The sequence below is a fragment of the Euprymna scolopes genome, chromosome 16 (assembly GCF_053919585.1).
Source record: "Euprymna scolopes isolate OS-2025 chromosome 16, ASM5391958v1, whole genome shotgun sequence".
Classification (NCBI taxonomy): domain Eukaryota; kingdom Metazoa; phylum Mollusca; class Cephalopoda; order Sepiida; family Sepiolidae; genus Euprymna; species Euprymna scolopes.
Genome location: NC_136497.1, coordinates 134,188,302 through 134,201,991, shown reverse-complemented (window position 1 = coordinate 134,201,991; position 13,690 = coordinate 134,188,302). Strand labels below are relative to the sequence as shown.

Here is a 13,690-nt window from a genome sequence, read left to right as displayed (position 1 = left end):
AATGGAATTATAAAAATAAAAGATTTTCATTTGAAATCTTATAAGTATCCGTTTATGAAATTATAGAAATAAAAATAATAAGATTAGCCTTTATGAGAAGATTTTTTTTCGTTTTTAGAAACAATCGCAAAAAGTGTTTGCAATAATTTTTATAAAAAAAGATTGCAAAAAGTGTTTTTCAATAATTCCATTGAAAAGATATTGGAAAAGGGGTGTTTTCAATAAAACGTAATAAAAAAGAATATCTACAGACATGATGAAAAAAGCGAAGGGACTATTTTGACTCGTCACCGGTTCCGGTTACAGTCACGCGGAAAATACGGGAAGACTTTAGCTGTCTACAACTGAAATATTGAAATAAATAAAATAATAATTATTTTAGCTCTAATCTTGATCAAACAAATCGGTCCGCTTCCGAAATGGTTTATTTTAATTTTGTATTATTTAATTTTCTGCGAACTTGTTTTTCGGTCGCCATCTTAGATCTCTGTTTTCTTATATTGTAGGAAGGTAATTCATTTGAATGTATTTTTTTATACGTAAGTATTATTTGATTTTTTTTTTTTACTTTTACTTTTACTGCAGGGGCGTGGCTGAATCAGTGAATCATTATGTTTTTCTTTGTTTTAGATGTAGATGCCTAAAAGTAGACGTTCAATTTTTTCTTGTAAACAAAACTGCCCTCTCCCCGATGCACATACACCCACTTTCTTTTTAAAATACCATAAATAAATAAAATTACTAGCATTTTTTCAATATTCATCTAAAAATAAAATATTCGGTAATTTAACAGAGAAGCCAATACAAAACTATACGAAAAAAATATATAAATATACAAGAAATAAATGTTACCGTAGCTAATAAAAGTTAATTTTATACCTATCTGTGTTGTGTGCCTGTCTAGCAGTATCAGAATTTTTGTAGGAATTTTTGACACCCCTAACACGAAACTGCGAATACAATATAAAAATCTCGTAATTTCTCTGTTAAAAGTGGGTTATTTATTTTCTTTATGGATTATACTTCCAAAATAAACTATTACAGTTGTTTTAAAAGTAATAAAAATATTTTTATTTTTTTTTTAAAACAGTAATGAATTTTCCGAACTCAATATTTTTCAATTTTTAAACTCAATATTTTTAAATTTTTAAATTTTAAAAATCTATCAAAATTTTTCTATTGATTCTATTTTTACGATATTTTCAGGGTCAATGTGAAATTTTATGTTCTTTCCAATAAACCGAATATAATATTTTAGACAAACGTTTTTTTTAAATTCACGCCCCCCCATTTTCACGCCCCCCCATTTTCACGCCCCCCCCCATTTTGAAATGTCTATTAAAAAGTAAATAATTAATTTAGGTTTAATAGGTTTATATATCACAAATTGAAGAGAAAAGGTCAATAAATAATATATTCAAATTTAAAACAAAAAAAAAAATCAGTTTTTTAGAAATTTACCTGTAAAGTCCGAAGTTTAAAACCTTATTTTATAAGAACACATTTTTTCTTTTTGTCTTTTTTTCTTTTTTTTTAACGAAACCTTGGTCCTTGCTCCTTTAATTGAAAAAAAAATTAGGGCTTGAATTACATTTTTCGAGGAGTTATAAGCTTAGAAAGATAGGGGGTCGAATAATTTACGCCTCTCATTTTGAAATGTCTATTAAAAAGTAAATAATTAATTTAGGTTTAATAGGTTTATATATCACAAATTGAAGAGAAAAGGTCAATAAATAATATATTCAAATTTAAAACAAAAAAAAAAATCAGTTTTTTAGAAATTTACCTGTAAAGTCCGAAGTTTAAAACCTTTTTAAAAAAAAAAAAACACATTGTTTTGTTTTGTTTTTTTTTTAAATAAAACCTTGGTCCTTACTCCTTTAATTGAAAAAAAAAATTAGGGCTTGAATTACATTTTTCGAGGAGTTATAAGCTTGGAAAGATGGGGTGGAATTATTCACTATTTTCACGAAATTTCTGACACTGCTAGTGCCTGTCAGTATATGCAGAGATTGCGGAGATGAACAAAAAAAGGGCCATTGATGATTCGGAGTTTCCCTGTGTTGCGAAAGAAATGATCATTGATTGTCGCACTGCTAGGTGTATCAGAATTTTTGTAGGAATTTTTGACACTCCTGATACGAAACTGCGAGTAAAATATAAAAAAACTCGTAATTTCTCTTTTAAAAGTGAATTGTTTATTTTCTTTATGGATTATACTTCCAAAATAAACTATTAAAGTTGTTTTAAAAGTAATAGAAGTATTTCTTTTTTTCATTTTTAAAAATGTAATGTAATGAAATTAATTGAATTTTATGAGCTCAGTATTTTTCAATTTTTAAACTTTAAAAATCTATCAAAATTTTTCTATTGCTTCAATTTTTACGATATTTTCAGGGTCAGTGTGAAATTTTATGCTCTTTCCAATAAACTGAATATAATATTTTGGACAAACGGTTTTTTATTCACTCCCCCCCCTCCATTTCAAATGTCTATTAAAAAGTAAATAATTAATTTACTCACCAACGTTTTATATATTGAAGATAAAAGATCAATAAATAATATATTCAAATTTAAAACAAAAAAGTAGTGTTTTTTAGAAATTTACCTGTAAAGTCCGAAGTTTAAAACCTTCTTTTATTTTAAACAACGTTGTTTGTTTTTTCTTCTTTTTTTTAATGAAACCTTGGTCCTTGTTCCTTTAATTGAAAAAAAAATTAGAGCTTGAATTACATTTTTCGAATAGTTATAAGCTTGGAAAGCTAGGGGGTCGAATTAATTCACGCCTCCCATTTTGAAATGTCTATAAAAAAAGTAAATAACTAATTTATTCACCAAAGTGTTATATATCACAAAATGAAGATAAAAGATCAATAAATAATATATTCAAATTTAAAACAAAAAAAGTGGTGTTTTTTAGAAATTTACCTGTAAAATCCGAAATTTAAAACCTTTTTTTAAAAAGAACACTTTTTTTTGTTTGTTTTTTTTTTTTGTTTTTTTAATGAAACCTTGGTCCTTGCTTCTTTAATTGAAAAAAAATTAGGGCTGGAATTGCATTTTTCGAGGAGTTATAAGCTTGGAAAGACGGGGTGGAATTATTCAATATTTTTCACGAAATTTCTGACATACCTATTGCTTCACCCATTTTCTTTACTAACTCAAGTATCCGCTTCCCTCTCTCCCCATTAAACAGTTAATCAAATGGATAATGTTTTCTTTTTTGAGTCATTTGTACATTATATTATAATACATATAATGTTGTAATTTCACGTTTTATGAAAATTCCACGGCAATTGAATCTTTTATTGTAATAAAATTATTTTAGATGTATAAATTTGTGTTTAAACATGTGTTTTGTTAGTCTTGCCGTTTGTATGTGGGAGTAGAATCAGACGTGAACCAAAGGTTATAAAACTAACATTTCACTTTATGTATATTTATTCATCATAGGGAGGACTGTCAATACACAGGCAAAGATTTTGTGATTATGTCCGATTTTTATCTCTTCTGGCTCATAAGATATCCACATTTGAACATGTACATTTGAAAATTATATGGAGAATTTAAGTTACTTAAAATACTTCGTGTCTGAGAGATCCCTGTCCTAGATAAATTAATCTGTGTCAATACAAATTATTAACAGGTACAAGGTGCCTTAAATAAGTTTCTAGACTTTTTTGTATGGGCATTTTTATTAATAGTACATGCATGAAAGTCCTCTTGTGTGAGCATGTCAATGACCTTTGTCACAGCCTCTTTGATCTCCTCAATTGTCTCATAACTACAGCCTCTTAGGTTTTCCTTGAGCTTGGGAATAACCAAAAGTCATAGGGAGCAAGGTTTGGACTATAGGGTGACGAACTGTCTTGATGCCTACCTTTGTCAAATAGTCTGTGATGAGGATCAAGATACCCTTGGCAAATATTGCACAATATATCCAAATGCATCTTTCCAGGTTGTTTCAGACTTTTTGGAATCACACAGTTGCTTCATACATTCTGGATCATGGTGACAGGAGCCTGGCGAAAGGGAAAGGCACCAAAAATATTTTAAGGTTTTCATAAGGCAGAATAAGGATGAAACCGTTGTGAAAAAATGTAGATCTCCAAATATATGGGGATTATATCTACCCATTTTAAAAATGGATGCAGAAGCAACTAGTAAGATCATATTTAACTGCTGATTTGGAGATTATATCTACCTATGTTTAAAATGGATTCCACAGCCTGAAGACGAGATTTGTGGCAGTCATAAATTTAACTATTTTATCTTCCTTAAAATCATATCTAAAATCAGTGAACAATCCTCTTAGTGTTTGTGGATAAATAAGCTACTACAGCAAATCATCACATGTCCTGAAGCCCTAATATCACTCCAGATTATGGTTGGGGAAGAACATTTTTTTTTATTACATTTTCACCCCAAACAAGGCACATTGCCACTGGTGTAGGGGGCTACTATCAGGGGCAACAACTACTGGGGTACTATGTAGGGATTTGGGCAGCAAGATGTCGGTTCACGTTGCACTTGAACTTCTGCACATCAGTACAGTTGGGGAAGCAGGGATCTGGAATGGAATTCCAAAGTCTAGCGGTTCTGGGGAAGTTACTACTGGAGTAGAAAGATCTTTTACATCTAGGGATCTCTACAGTGTGGGGGTGGGATTTAGCAGCCTGTTGGGTTTGTCGAGGGTGTTCACGTCGTAGAGACACAAGTGCTTGCAGTTCGTCAGAGCATCCACCATTAAAATACTTGTAGAACAGGCAGCAGGATGCAACGTTTTGTCAACAGAGGCTGAAGCTTAGATGACAGTTCAGGGCCTATCCGATTTGTGACTTGCTTTTGAACCTTGTCAAGGAGCGAGAGACTAATAGCAGATGCACCAGCCCAAATATGACAGCAATACTCCATACATGGGCGAATGGTTGCCTTATAGAGGTACAGGATACTTTCGGGTGTTAGTAGTTTTCTAGCACGGTAGAGAGAGCCCACCTTCCTTGGAGCGGCCCTGGCAATGCCTTCAATGTAATTGTTCCAACTCATGTTTCCTGTGAACGTTAGGCCAAGGAGTTTGAAAGATGTACTCTCAGATAAATAGAAGAGTTTCTTGTAATTATTGAATGAAACTAGTTTAGGCTTGGCGGCATTGAAGATGACCATCAATTTTTGTCCCCATTCCACTACAGATTGGAGGTCATCCTCTAGTGTTTCTGCCATTTCTTTAGATATGCGTTCATTTGTTTTCCTGTTGTGCCTCTTATAGAGTGTGGTGTCATCAGCATATATACCCATCTCAGAGGCAATTTTGTCGGGGAGGTCATTTATGAATATCAGGAACAGTAGAGGTCCAAGGATAGAGCCTTGGAGCACTCCCGCATTTATATCATATTGTTTAGATGTGCAACCGTCGAGGACAACCTGGATTTTTCTCTTATCTAAGAAGGATTTAATTATGTTAAGTATTCTACCAGTGATACCGTATGATCTAATTTTCCTGAGGAGACCCCCATGCCATACCTTGTCAAAAACTTTAGATATATCTAAAGCTACCGCTCTGCCCTCCCCCGCTTTGTCCAGTGAATGGTATATACGTTTAGAGATTACAGTTAGGATGTCTGCTGAGGAACAGGCTTGTCTAAATCCATATTGTTGGTCAGTCAGAAGTTTAGCATCTGTAAGGTGATGGACTAGAGCATGGTTAATTAAGGTCTCAAATATTTTGGCACAAAGTGGGAGGAGGCTAATAGGGCGATAATTTAATGGGTCAGTTCTTTCGCCAGAATTCTTGAATACTGGTACCACAGAAGCAGTTTTTCAACAGCCCGGAAAGCAAGATTCATTAAGGCATTTGTTGTAGAGTTTGGAGAGAACTGGAGCTACTTCGGTTGAGCACTTTTTTAATAGCACAGCTGGGATGAGATCGGGTCCACATGCTTTTGAAGTGTCAAGGTTTTTTATGATAGCATGCACCTGAGCAGGGGTAATTTTCAGATCGTCTAGCATGGCATCTGTCCGCATAGGAAATTCAGATAGGGGGTGGTTGGAAGGGTTCAGTATGGAGTTTGAGGCAAATTGACTGGCAAGCATGTTAGCTTTCTCGGTTGCTGAGCAAACAACCTCGTGATTTTTTCATGCTTGTAAAAATGATATAGTTAATAAACCAGTAGTTATCAGAAATTCCTGAATTGTAGTACAATATCTTTTGGATTTTAGCAAGAAAACTCCAGAAGATTGCTGATTGCGATCAGAAAACCATCTTCAGTAAGATAAGGTCCTTATTAAGAATCCTCCGACACCAAGATCGTTTTGTGCTCAGGGGATCATTTCAAATTTCCAACAACACTCCTTCAAAAATCTTTAGAACTATAACACCTGCGGCACTATACAATTTGAGATCACTGTTTTAGCCCAATCACCTGAGAATGCTGCAGATGTGGACTAAACGGGCCCATCATCATGAAGACAAAGGAGTTCTATTCAGTTTTTGATGTGTTGATTTTGATGAAACATCAGTAAAAAGAAATCTTACTACTTTGAGTAGACTTAGGGTAGACAGACTGCTGCATAAAAGTGTAATAGGCAAAAGAGTATTCATAAAAAATGTTATTGGGATATTTCTCTGTTTAATTAGACCTCTTCAAGTTTTTAACTTTTAAAATCATTTTTGTGTCTAAAAAATTATAGACATAAGTATCACTAGCACATTCAATTCCTCGTTGAATTATCTTCCATGACAATAAACAAATGGATAAAAAGCTGTAGAAAAGAAGTGTTAATATATATATATATGTGTGTGTGTGTGTGTTTGTACTTATATATACACACGTCTATTTGTTTACATTAATGTATGCATATGGGTGTGTTACATTTTTATATTTCCTAATCTTTTTTATTCCATTATCCTCAACAAGGCACAGTGCCACTTTGATGTAGGGGCTACTATCGAGGACATAAGTTGCGGGGATATTATGTAGGGAGTTGAGCAACAAGATGTCTGTTCACATTACACTTTAACTTCTGCATGTCAAAAAAAAAATGGAGAAAGGGGACCCAGAAGAGAGTTCCAGAGTCTAGCAGTTCTGGAAAGAAACTATTAGAGTAGAAGGCTTTCTTACATCTACACAGAAGAAACTCACGAGCACATCTTCAGATGTCACGGACTTGAACAGTTCTGGGAATATGTCAACAAGGTGATGCTTTGCATCGATTACAAACTACTTCTATGACTAAATTAATTAAACAGCGTTGGGCCGCCATGTGATAGGGAAAAATGAATGGTGTTTCTCGCAATTCTAGTCCTAACTCGAATAGTCGTGTAAACGTCACATTTGAAGGAATCTCAAGGGAAGTATCTTTTTCTGATCAGTAGCTGCTTGCATTTTTTCAAGCATCAGTTAAAGGTCAAAATCAGGCGTAATTAGAAAACGATTATATTACTTGGAATTAGATAAGAGGTGGATACTAATTGCAAGCTTAAATTACCCTTCCACTTAGAGATCAAGGCTTGTAATTCATTGCAGTGTTCACCATTAAAATACTTGTAGAACAGGCAGAGGGAAGTAACATTCTGTCGATGGAGCAGAGGTTGAAACTTGGATGACAGTTCAGGACCTATGACGTTAGCACTCTTTTGAATCCTGTCCAGGAGCAAGAGATTAGTATCAAATCTACCAGCCTAAATGTGTCAACAATACTCCATACATGACGAATGGTGGCTTTGTAAAGATACAGGATACTTTCAGGCGTAAGTAACTTTCTAGCTCAGTAGAGAGAGCCCACCTTACTTGCAACGGCCCTGGCAATGCTCTCAATGTATCTGTTCCAACTCATGTTCCCTGTGAACGTTAAGCCGAGGAGTTTGAAAGAAGTACTTTCAGGTAATGTATCTTTAGCCATAGTTATTGGTTAAGAAGGTTTCTTATAATTATTGAAGGAAACAAGCTTAGTCTTGGTAGCATTGAATGTGACCATCCATTTTTGTCCCCATTCCACTACAGATTGGACGTATTTCGCTAGAGTTTCTCCCATTTCCTTAGATATGTGTTAATTTGTTTTCCCCTTGTGCCTGTTATAGACCATGGTATCATCAGCAAATATATCCATCTCAGAGACAATTTTATCAGTGAGGTCATTTATGAATATAAGGAATTTTCCTGTTTAAGGATGATTTTATTATGTTAAGTATTCATCCAGTGATACCATATGATCTGATTTTCCTGAGAAGATCATTGTGCCATATCCGGTCAAAAGCCTTAGATATATCTAGGGCTACCACTCCATCCTCCCCTGCCTTGCCCAGTGTATGGTATATACGTTCAGAGATTACAGTTAGGATATCTGCTGTAGAACGCGCTTTCCTAAATCCATATTGCTGGTCGGTCAGAAGTTTAGCAGCTGTAAGGTGATGGACTAGAGCTTGTTTAATTATGGACTGAAATATTTTGGCAAAAAGCAGGAAGCTAATTGGCAATAATTTAGTCAGTTCTTTCGCCAGAATTCTTGTAAACTGGTATCTCAGAAGCAGTCAGGAAAGCAAGATTCATTAAGGCATTGTAAAGTTTTGAGAGAACTGGACCAACCTCAGCAGAGCATTTTTTTTAATAGCACAGCTGGGATGGGATCAGGTCCACATGCTTTTGAAGTGTCTAGGTTTTTATGATATCATGCACCTGAGAAGGGGTAATTTTCAGATCAACCAGTGTGGCAGCTGTCCACAATGTAAAGTCAGGGAGGAAGTGGTTTACTGGTTCAATATTTGAGACAAACCAAATGACAAGCATGTTAGTCTTCTTGGTTGCTGTGAAAACAATCTCATGATTGTTGGTTAGTGGAGGAATTATTGATTGCCCATTATTTACTACACAATTGTAGATTTTCCAGAAATCACGGGTTCCTAATTTTTGTGCTTCAATACATTTTGTAGTGGTTCCAGTATATTCTCTTTTAGCTGTCTCCATTTCGTTCTGATAATTACTTCTAGCTTCTATATACTTTTGTCTGTACTGGACTCAAGTTGGTCAAATCTGCAGTATGCACTCTGCCTTTGTGCAATAGCAGCTGCACAAGTAAACCATTTGGGAGAGCGGGGCTTGCTATAGAATTTCCCCATGGGAACATGTACTTTAATTGACGTTTTGAACCATTCAGTTGTCTCATTTGCATGTTGTTCAGTGGGAAAAAAAAATATATTTCCCTATGGGGCATCTCTGATGAGATCCCTGATCGCTTCCCTGTAAGCCATTTTATAATACTATGTCGTTTTGAGCAATAACTCATCAGTTGCCATACATTACATGTACCTCTATAGAGGGGTTTAGCTTTTAGTGGTTGATCGGCATAATCACTTTGACACACCGGTTCCTGCTGGATCACTGAAGTTAAGCAATGTTCAACCGGGTCAGTACTAAATGGGTGACCATTTGGGACTTTCAGGTGCTGTATGTGCTCTCCGCTTATCTCGGCATAGTTTCCAGTCCTCCTGGTCTTCTCCTTGCCACTGGACTCAAACAGTGCCGATTCAGGAGAGGTGAGGTTGTATATTGTGCAACCCTTGCCTCACAATTACACACACTACTACCCCTTAGGGGTATCCTTTGTCTTTCAAGACTGAATAGAAGCATGACATAGATGGCTTTTGGTCCTGACCTTTTAAAAATCGATACACACTAAACATCTATAGATTTCTATTGTTAATACATGCATTACCGTATATTTTTATCCTATAGCTATAGCTTGAATGGGAACTTAATTTTAATCTTTTCTGTAATTATTTTGTTGGGAGTATGAAAAAATAAAGATAAGAGGACGTTATAACAGAACAGATACCTTCAGGTACTTCTGTCATTCTCTTACTGCGATTTTTGTTCTAATAGAAACCAGACCATTGTGTGTCCACTCTCTTCAGACAGAAATAATTCTATATCTGTACATCTAATCTTCAGTGATACTACCTGATGCTATCCATATACTTTATGGATGTAGCCAAAGTGAAAATCCAAGTATGCACTAAAAATATTTTTTTAATATTAAAATATAAGTTTGCATTGTTTATCTTATCATTCTTTGTATATTAAATTTTGTTTTTAAAACTTAAATGTTGTCTGAAGCCTTGAAAAACTTTTGAAGAGCATTGAAAAGTGCTTGAAAATGGACAGTGAAAATCTGGCTGAGTTATCTTTATAATGAGCTAGCATGGATACCCAGTGTTGCCCGGCTTGCCATGAAGTTCCGTTCAGACACAGCTGCTATACTAAGGATATTTAGCACTTTCATCTTGGGCAACACTGATACCCCCACAAAAATTTCAATGTCTGAGCTCAAACATGAAATGCAAAAGAAGTGAAGAAGGCAAAAACTACGAGTGCTTATGATGTAGTGACGTTGTCAAATAAGCTTTTAAAACATAGTTTCCGCTTGATACGTGTACATGATTTGTGAAAAAGCAACATGAAAAGAGACTCCTTGTCCAAAAAGTGGTCTTTCTTTCAATTATCACATATTATGCATCCGGGACATTGCCCTTTCAGATGGTACCAGTTTCTTCTCAGTCAGATGTGGATGACATAAGTTTTTAGCAGACATACAAACACAAATCGACTAGCATGGATACCTGGCATTTCCTGGGTCGGTATGAAGTTCTGTTTTGCACACATTTTCTATACTAAGGATATAGTATTTAAGCCCATCACGGGTAACGTCAATACCTCTACAACAGTTTAAAAAATAATAGAACAGATAAAACACAAAAAAATGTACTCGCCCAAAAGAAGTGACAACCTCCCCATCAAATATTTTGACAGATGGGATACGAATAGAAGCTGTTCTGCAGATAGCACTTTTTATTGCCTGTTCACTGAAAACCCCCTCCAGCCCTCCCCCCCCCCAATAAATATGGCAGAAGGGATATGAAGAAAAGAAGCTATTATCTGGATATTGAGCACTTTTTGCCTGCGTGCTGGAAAAAAACTCCCTCCCAAAAATAAATGGATCAAAACAGTTTTCTTTCAACCAAAATAGCAGGGAGTGCCCATGCGACCAAAAAAATTGAGCTGTGGCAGCTGGATTAAAACTTAGAATCGTGAAAGAGGAAAAAAGGAAAAAGCTATGACCACAACTACTTATGACGTCATGATGCTGCAAAATAACGTTTTTAAACAGTTTTAGTTTGATATGTCTGTATAACTTGTGAAAAGTGCCACTCTTGCCATGTTTACCATGACAGATTTTACCTTTTTTTCTAATTTTCACATATTATGCATTCAAGGAATTGCTTTTTCAGATGGTACCAGTTTCGACTTAGTCTGATGTGGTTAATGAACGTTTTTAGTAGACATAAAAACAGACAAACAGGTCTCCTTTAATTTAATGAAATTTATTCTTTATTTGAAGATTCCAGCAATATAAATTTAGTTACAAGCAATATATCAGCATTTTTGTAAACTTAGAATTGAATAGTGGTAACACTTTCTATATTAGAAGCCGTATTGTGATACATACAAAACGTTTTTAGAAACAAGTGCATGTTGGACAAAAGACAAGCATTGAGGAAATAAATGATTCTTGGTATCTGGATCAGAAAATTTTAAATGTCCTTGAAAATAGACATGTAAAATCTGCATGAACTCTCTTTATCTTTATAATGATGTATTTAATGAGATTTATTTTTATTTGCAGATTCCAGCAAAATTGCCGTGTTATTTTGATCACAAAAATAAATCAGCATTTTTGTTAAGTTAGAATTGAATAATGGTAGCACCTTCATATTAAGAAGCCTTGATGTGATGTATATAAATACAAATAGTTCTTTTATAAACAAGGCTGTATATAAAATATTTTTTCAGTTATAAACATGGAGACAATTATTGAGGAAATAAATGATTCTTGTGAAGTCCCTGAGTTAACATTTTCAGAAAATTATATTTTACAAGCACACATGAAAACAGACACTGGAAATAAACCTTACTCTTGTTACGTCTGCGGATTAGCATGTGCAGCAAAGTCTATTTTAAAGATACACATGAGAACACACACTGGAGAGAAAGCTTATTCGTGTGAAGTTTGTGGTTCAGCATTTTCTAATAATTCTGATTTCAAAAAACACAAACGAATACACACTGGAGAAAAACCATATTCTTGTGAAGTATGTGGCTCTGCATTTTCAAACAGTTCTAATATGAAAAAACACATGAGAACACACACTGGAGAGAAACCTCATTCTTGTGAAGTGTGTGGGTCTGGATTTTATGACACGTCTGATATGAAGAAACATGTACGAACACACACTGGAGAGAAACCATATTCTTGTGTAGTGTGTAGCTCAGCGTTTTCTCTAAAATTTGATCTAAGAAAACACATGCGAGTACACACTGGTGAAAAACCTTACTCTTGTGAAATATGCAAGTCAAGATTTGCCAATTATTCTAACATGAAAAAACACACACGCATACATTCTGGGGATAAACCATATTCTTGTGACATTTGTGGTTCATCATTCTCTCAAAATTTTAATTTACAAAGACACCTGCGAAAACACTCTGGTGAAAAGCCATATGTTTGTGAGATTTGTGGAGTATCATTTTCACAAAATTGTATTCTAAATACGCACATGCGTACACACACGGGAGAAAAACCGTTTTCTTGTGAAAAGTGCGGACTAGCATTTTTACAAAAGTCTATTTTAAAGACACACATGCGAACTCATACTGGAGAGAAACCTTTTTCTTGTGACATCTGTGGTTTAGCAGTTTCACACAATTCTTCTTTGCAATCACACATGCGAACACACAGTGGAGTTAAACCTTATTCTTGTGAAGTGTGTGGATCAGCATTTCCAGAAAAGACAACTTTACAAGCGCATGTGCGAACACACACTGGAGAGAAACCATATGCTTGTGACATATGTGGCTCAGCATTTTCAAATGGTTCTAACATGAAGAAACACATGCGGACACACACTGGAGAAAAACCTTATTGTTGTGAAGTATGCGGGGCAGGTTTTTCGATATGTTCTAATATAAAAAGACACATGAAAAAACACTCTTGAGAAAAAACGTCAATTCCTGCGATATGTTTGGTTTAGCATATTCACCACATCATTGTTTATGCAAACATTTTCAGTAGCTATTCTTTTTAATCTTATATATATATGTTAGTTTATCTTGTTAGGAATTAATATTTAACGTCTTGAAAGCACAATTAAGAATTTAAAAACATTTTATAAACAGAAAAAACTTCTAAGAACAAAAATGCAGAAACAAAACATAATTATTTTGACATGTTTCATTTAGCATTATTTTTACATGATGATTTATAAAGATATACAAATACATTCTGAGTTATTGTTACTGTTATACATTGTTATTGTTATACACATATATGTTATACGACCATTGAAAGATATTTTATACATTAATAATATTGTTTTTAAACCACATGCAAATATATACTGGGGAGGAATGGCTGATAGCTAATCCTGTCATGTTTTGTTGAGCAATTTTTCACCCGTATATAATTAAAGATATACAGACATCCTAAAAAGTTATTTTTGTTAACGTTAGACCTGGATTCTAAAGAGCAGAGTTTATTTTATTGTACTAGTAAATGTATTATTGCTATTAAAAGAAAGCAGTGCTCATTGTACTGTAGATATATAAGCTCAACAGGTATAAATATCCTAGAGCTATTTTAA

The 13,690-nt window shown here is 34.3% G+C and overlaps 1 protein-coding gene across 1 annotated transcript; it reads left to right on the top strand.

The window, feature by feature from the left end:
• Positions 1-472: 472 nt before the first annotated feature.
• Positions 473-13,322, top strand: LOC145296100 (uncharacterized). The gene is made up of 2 exons (XM_080142244.1): positions 473-539; positions 11,677-13,322. The coding sequence occupies exon 2, from the start codon at positions 11,852-11,854 to the stop codon at positions 13,043-13,045; it is 1,194 nt and encodes a 397-aa protein (XP_079998370.1). The 5' UTR covers positions 473-539; positions 11,677-11,851; the 3' UTR covers positions 13,046-13,322.
• The last annotated feature ends 368 nt before the right edge of the window (positions 13,323-13,690 follow it).

Excerpts from the sequence above, each read along its gene's own strand:
- LOC145296100 (XM_080142244.1), top strand. The coding sequence starts at position 11,852 with ATGGAGACAATTATTGAGGAAATAAATGATTCTTGTGAAGTCCCTGAG.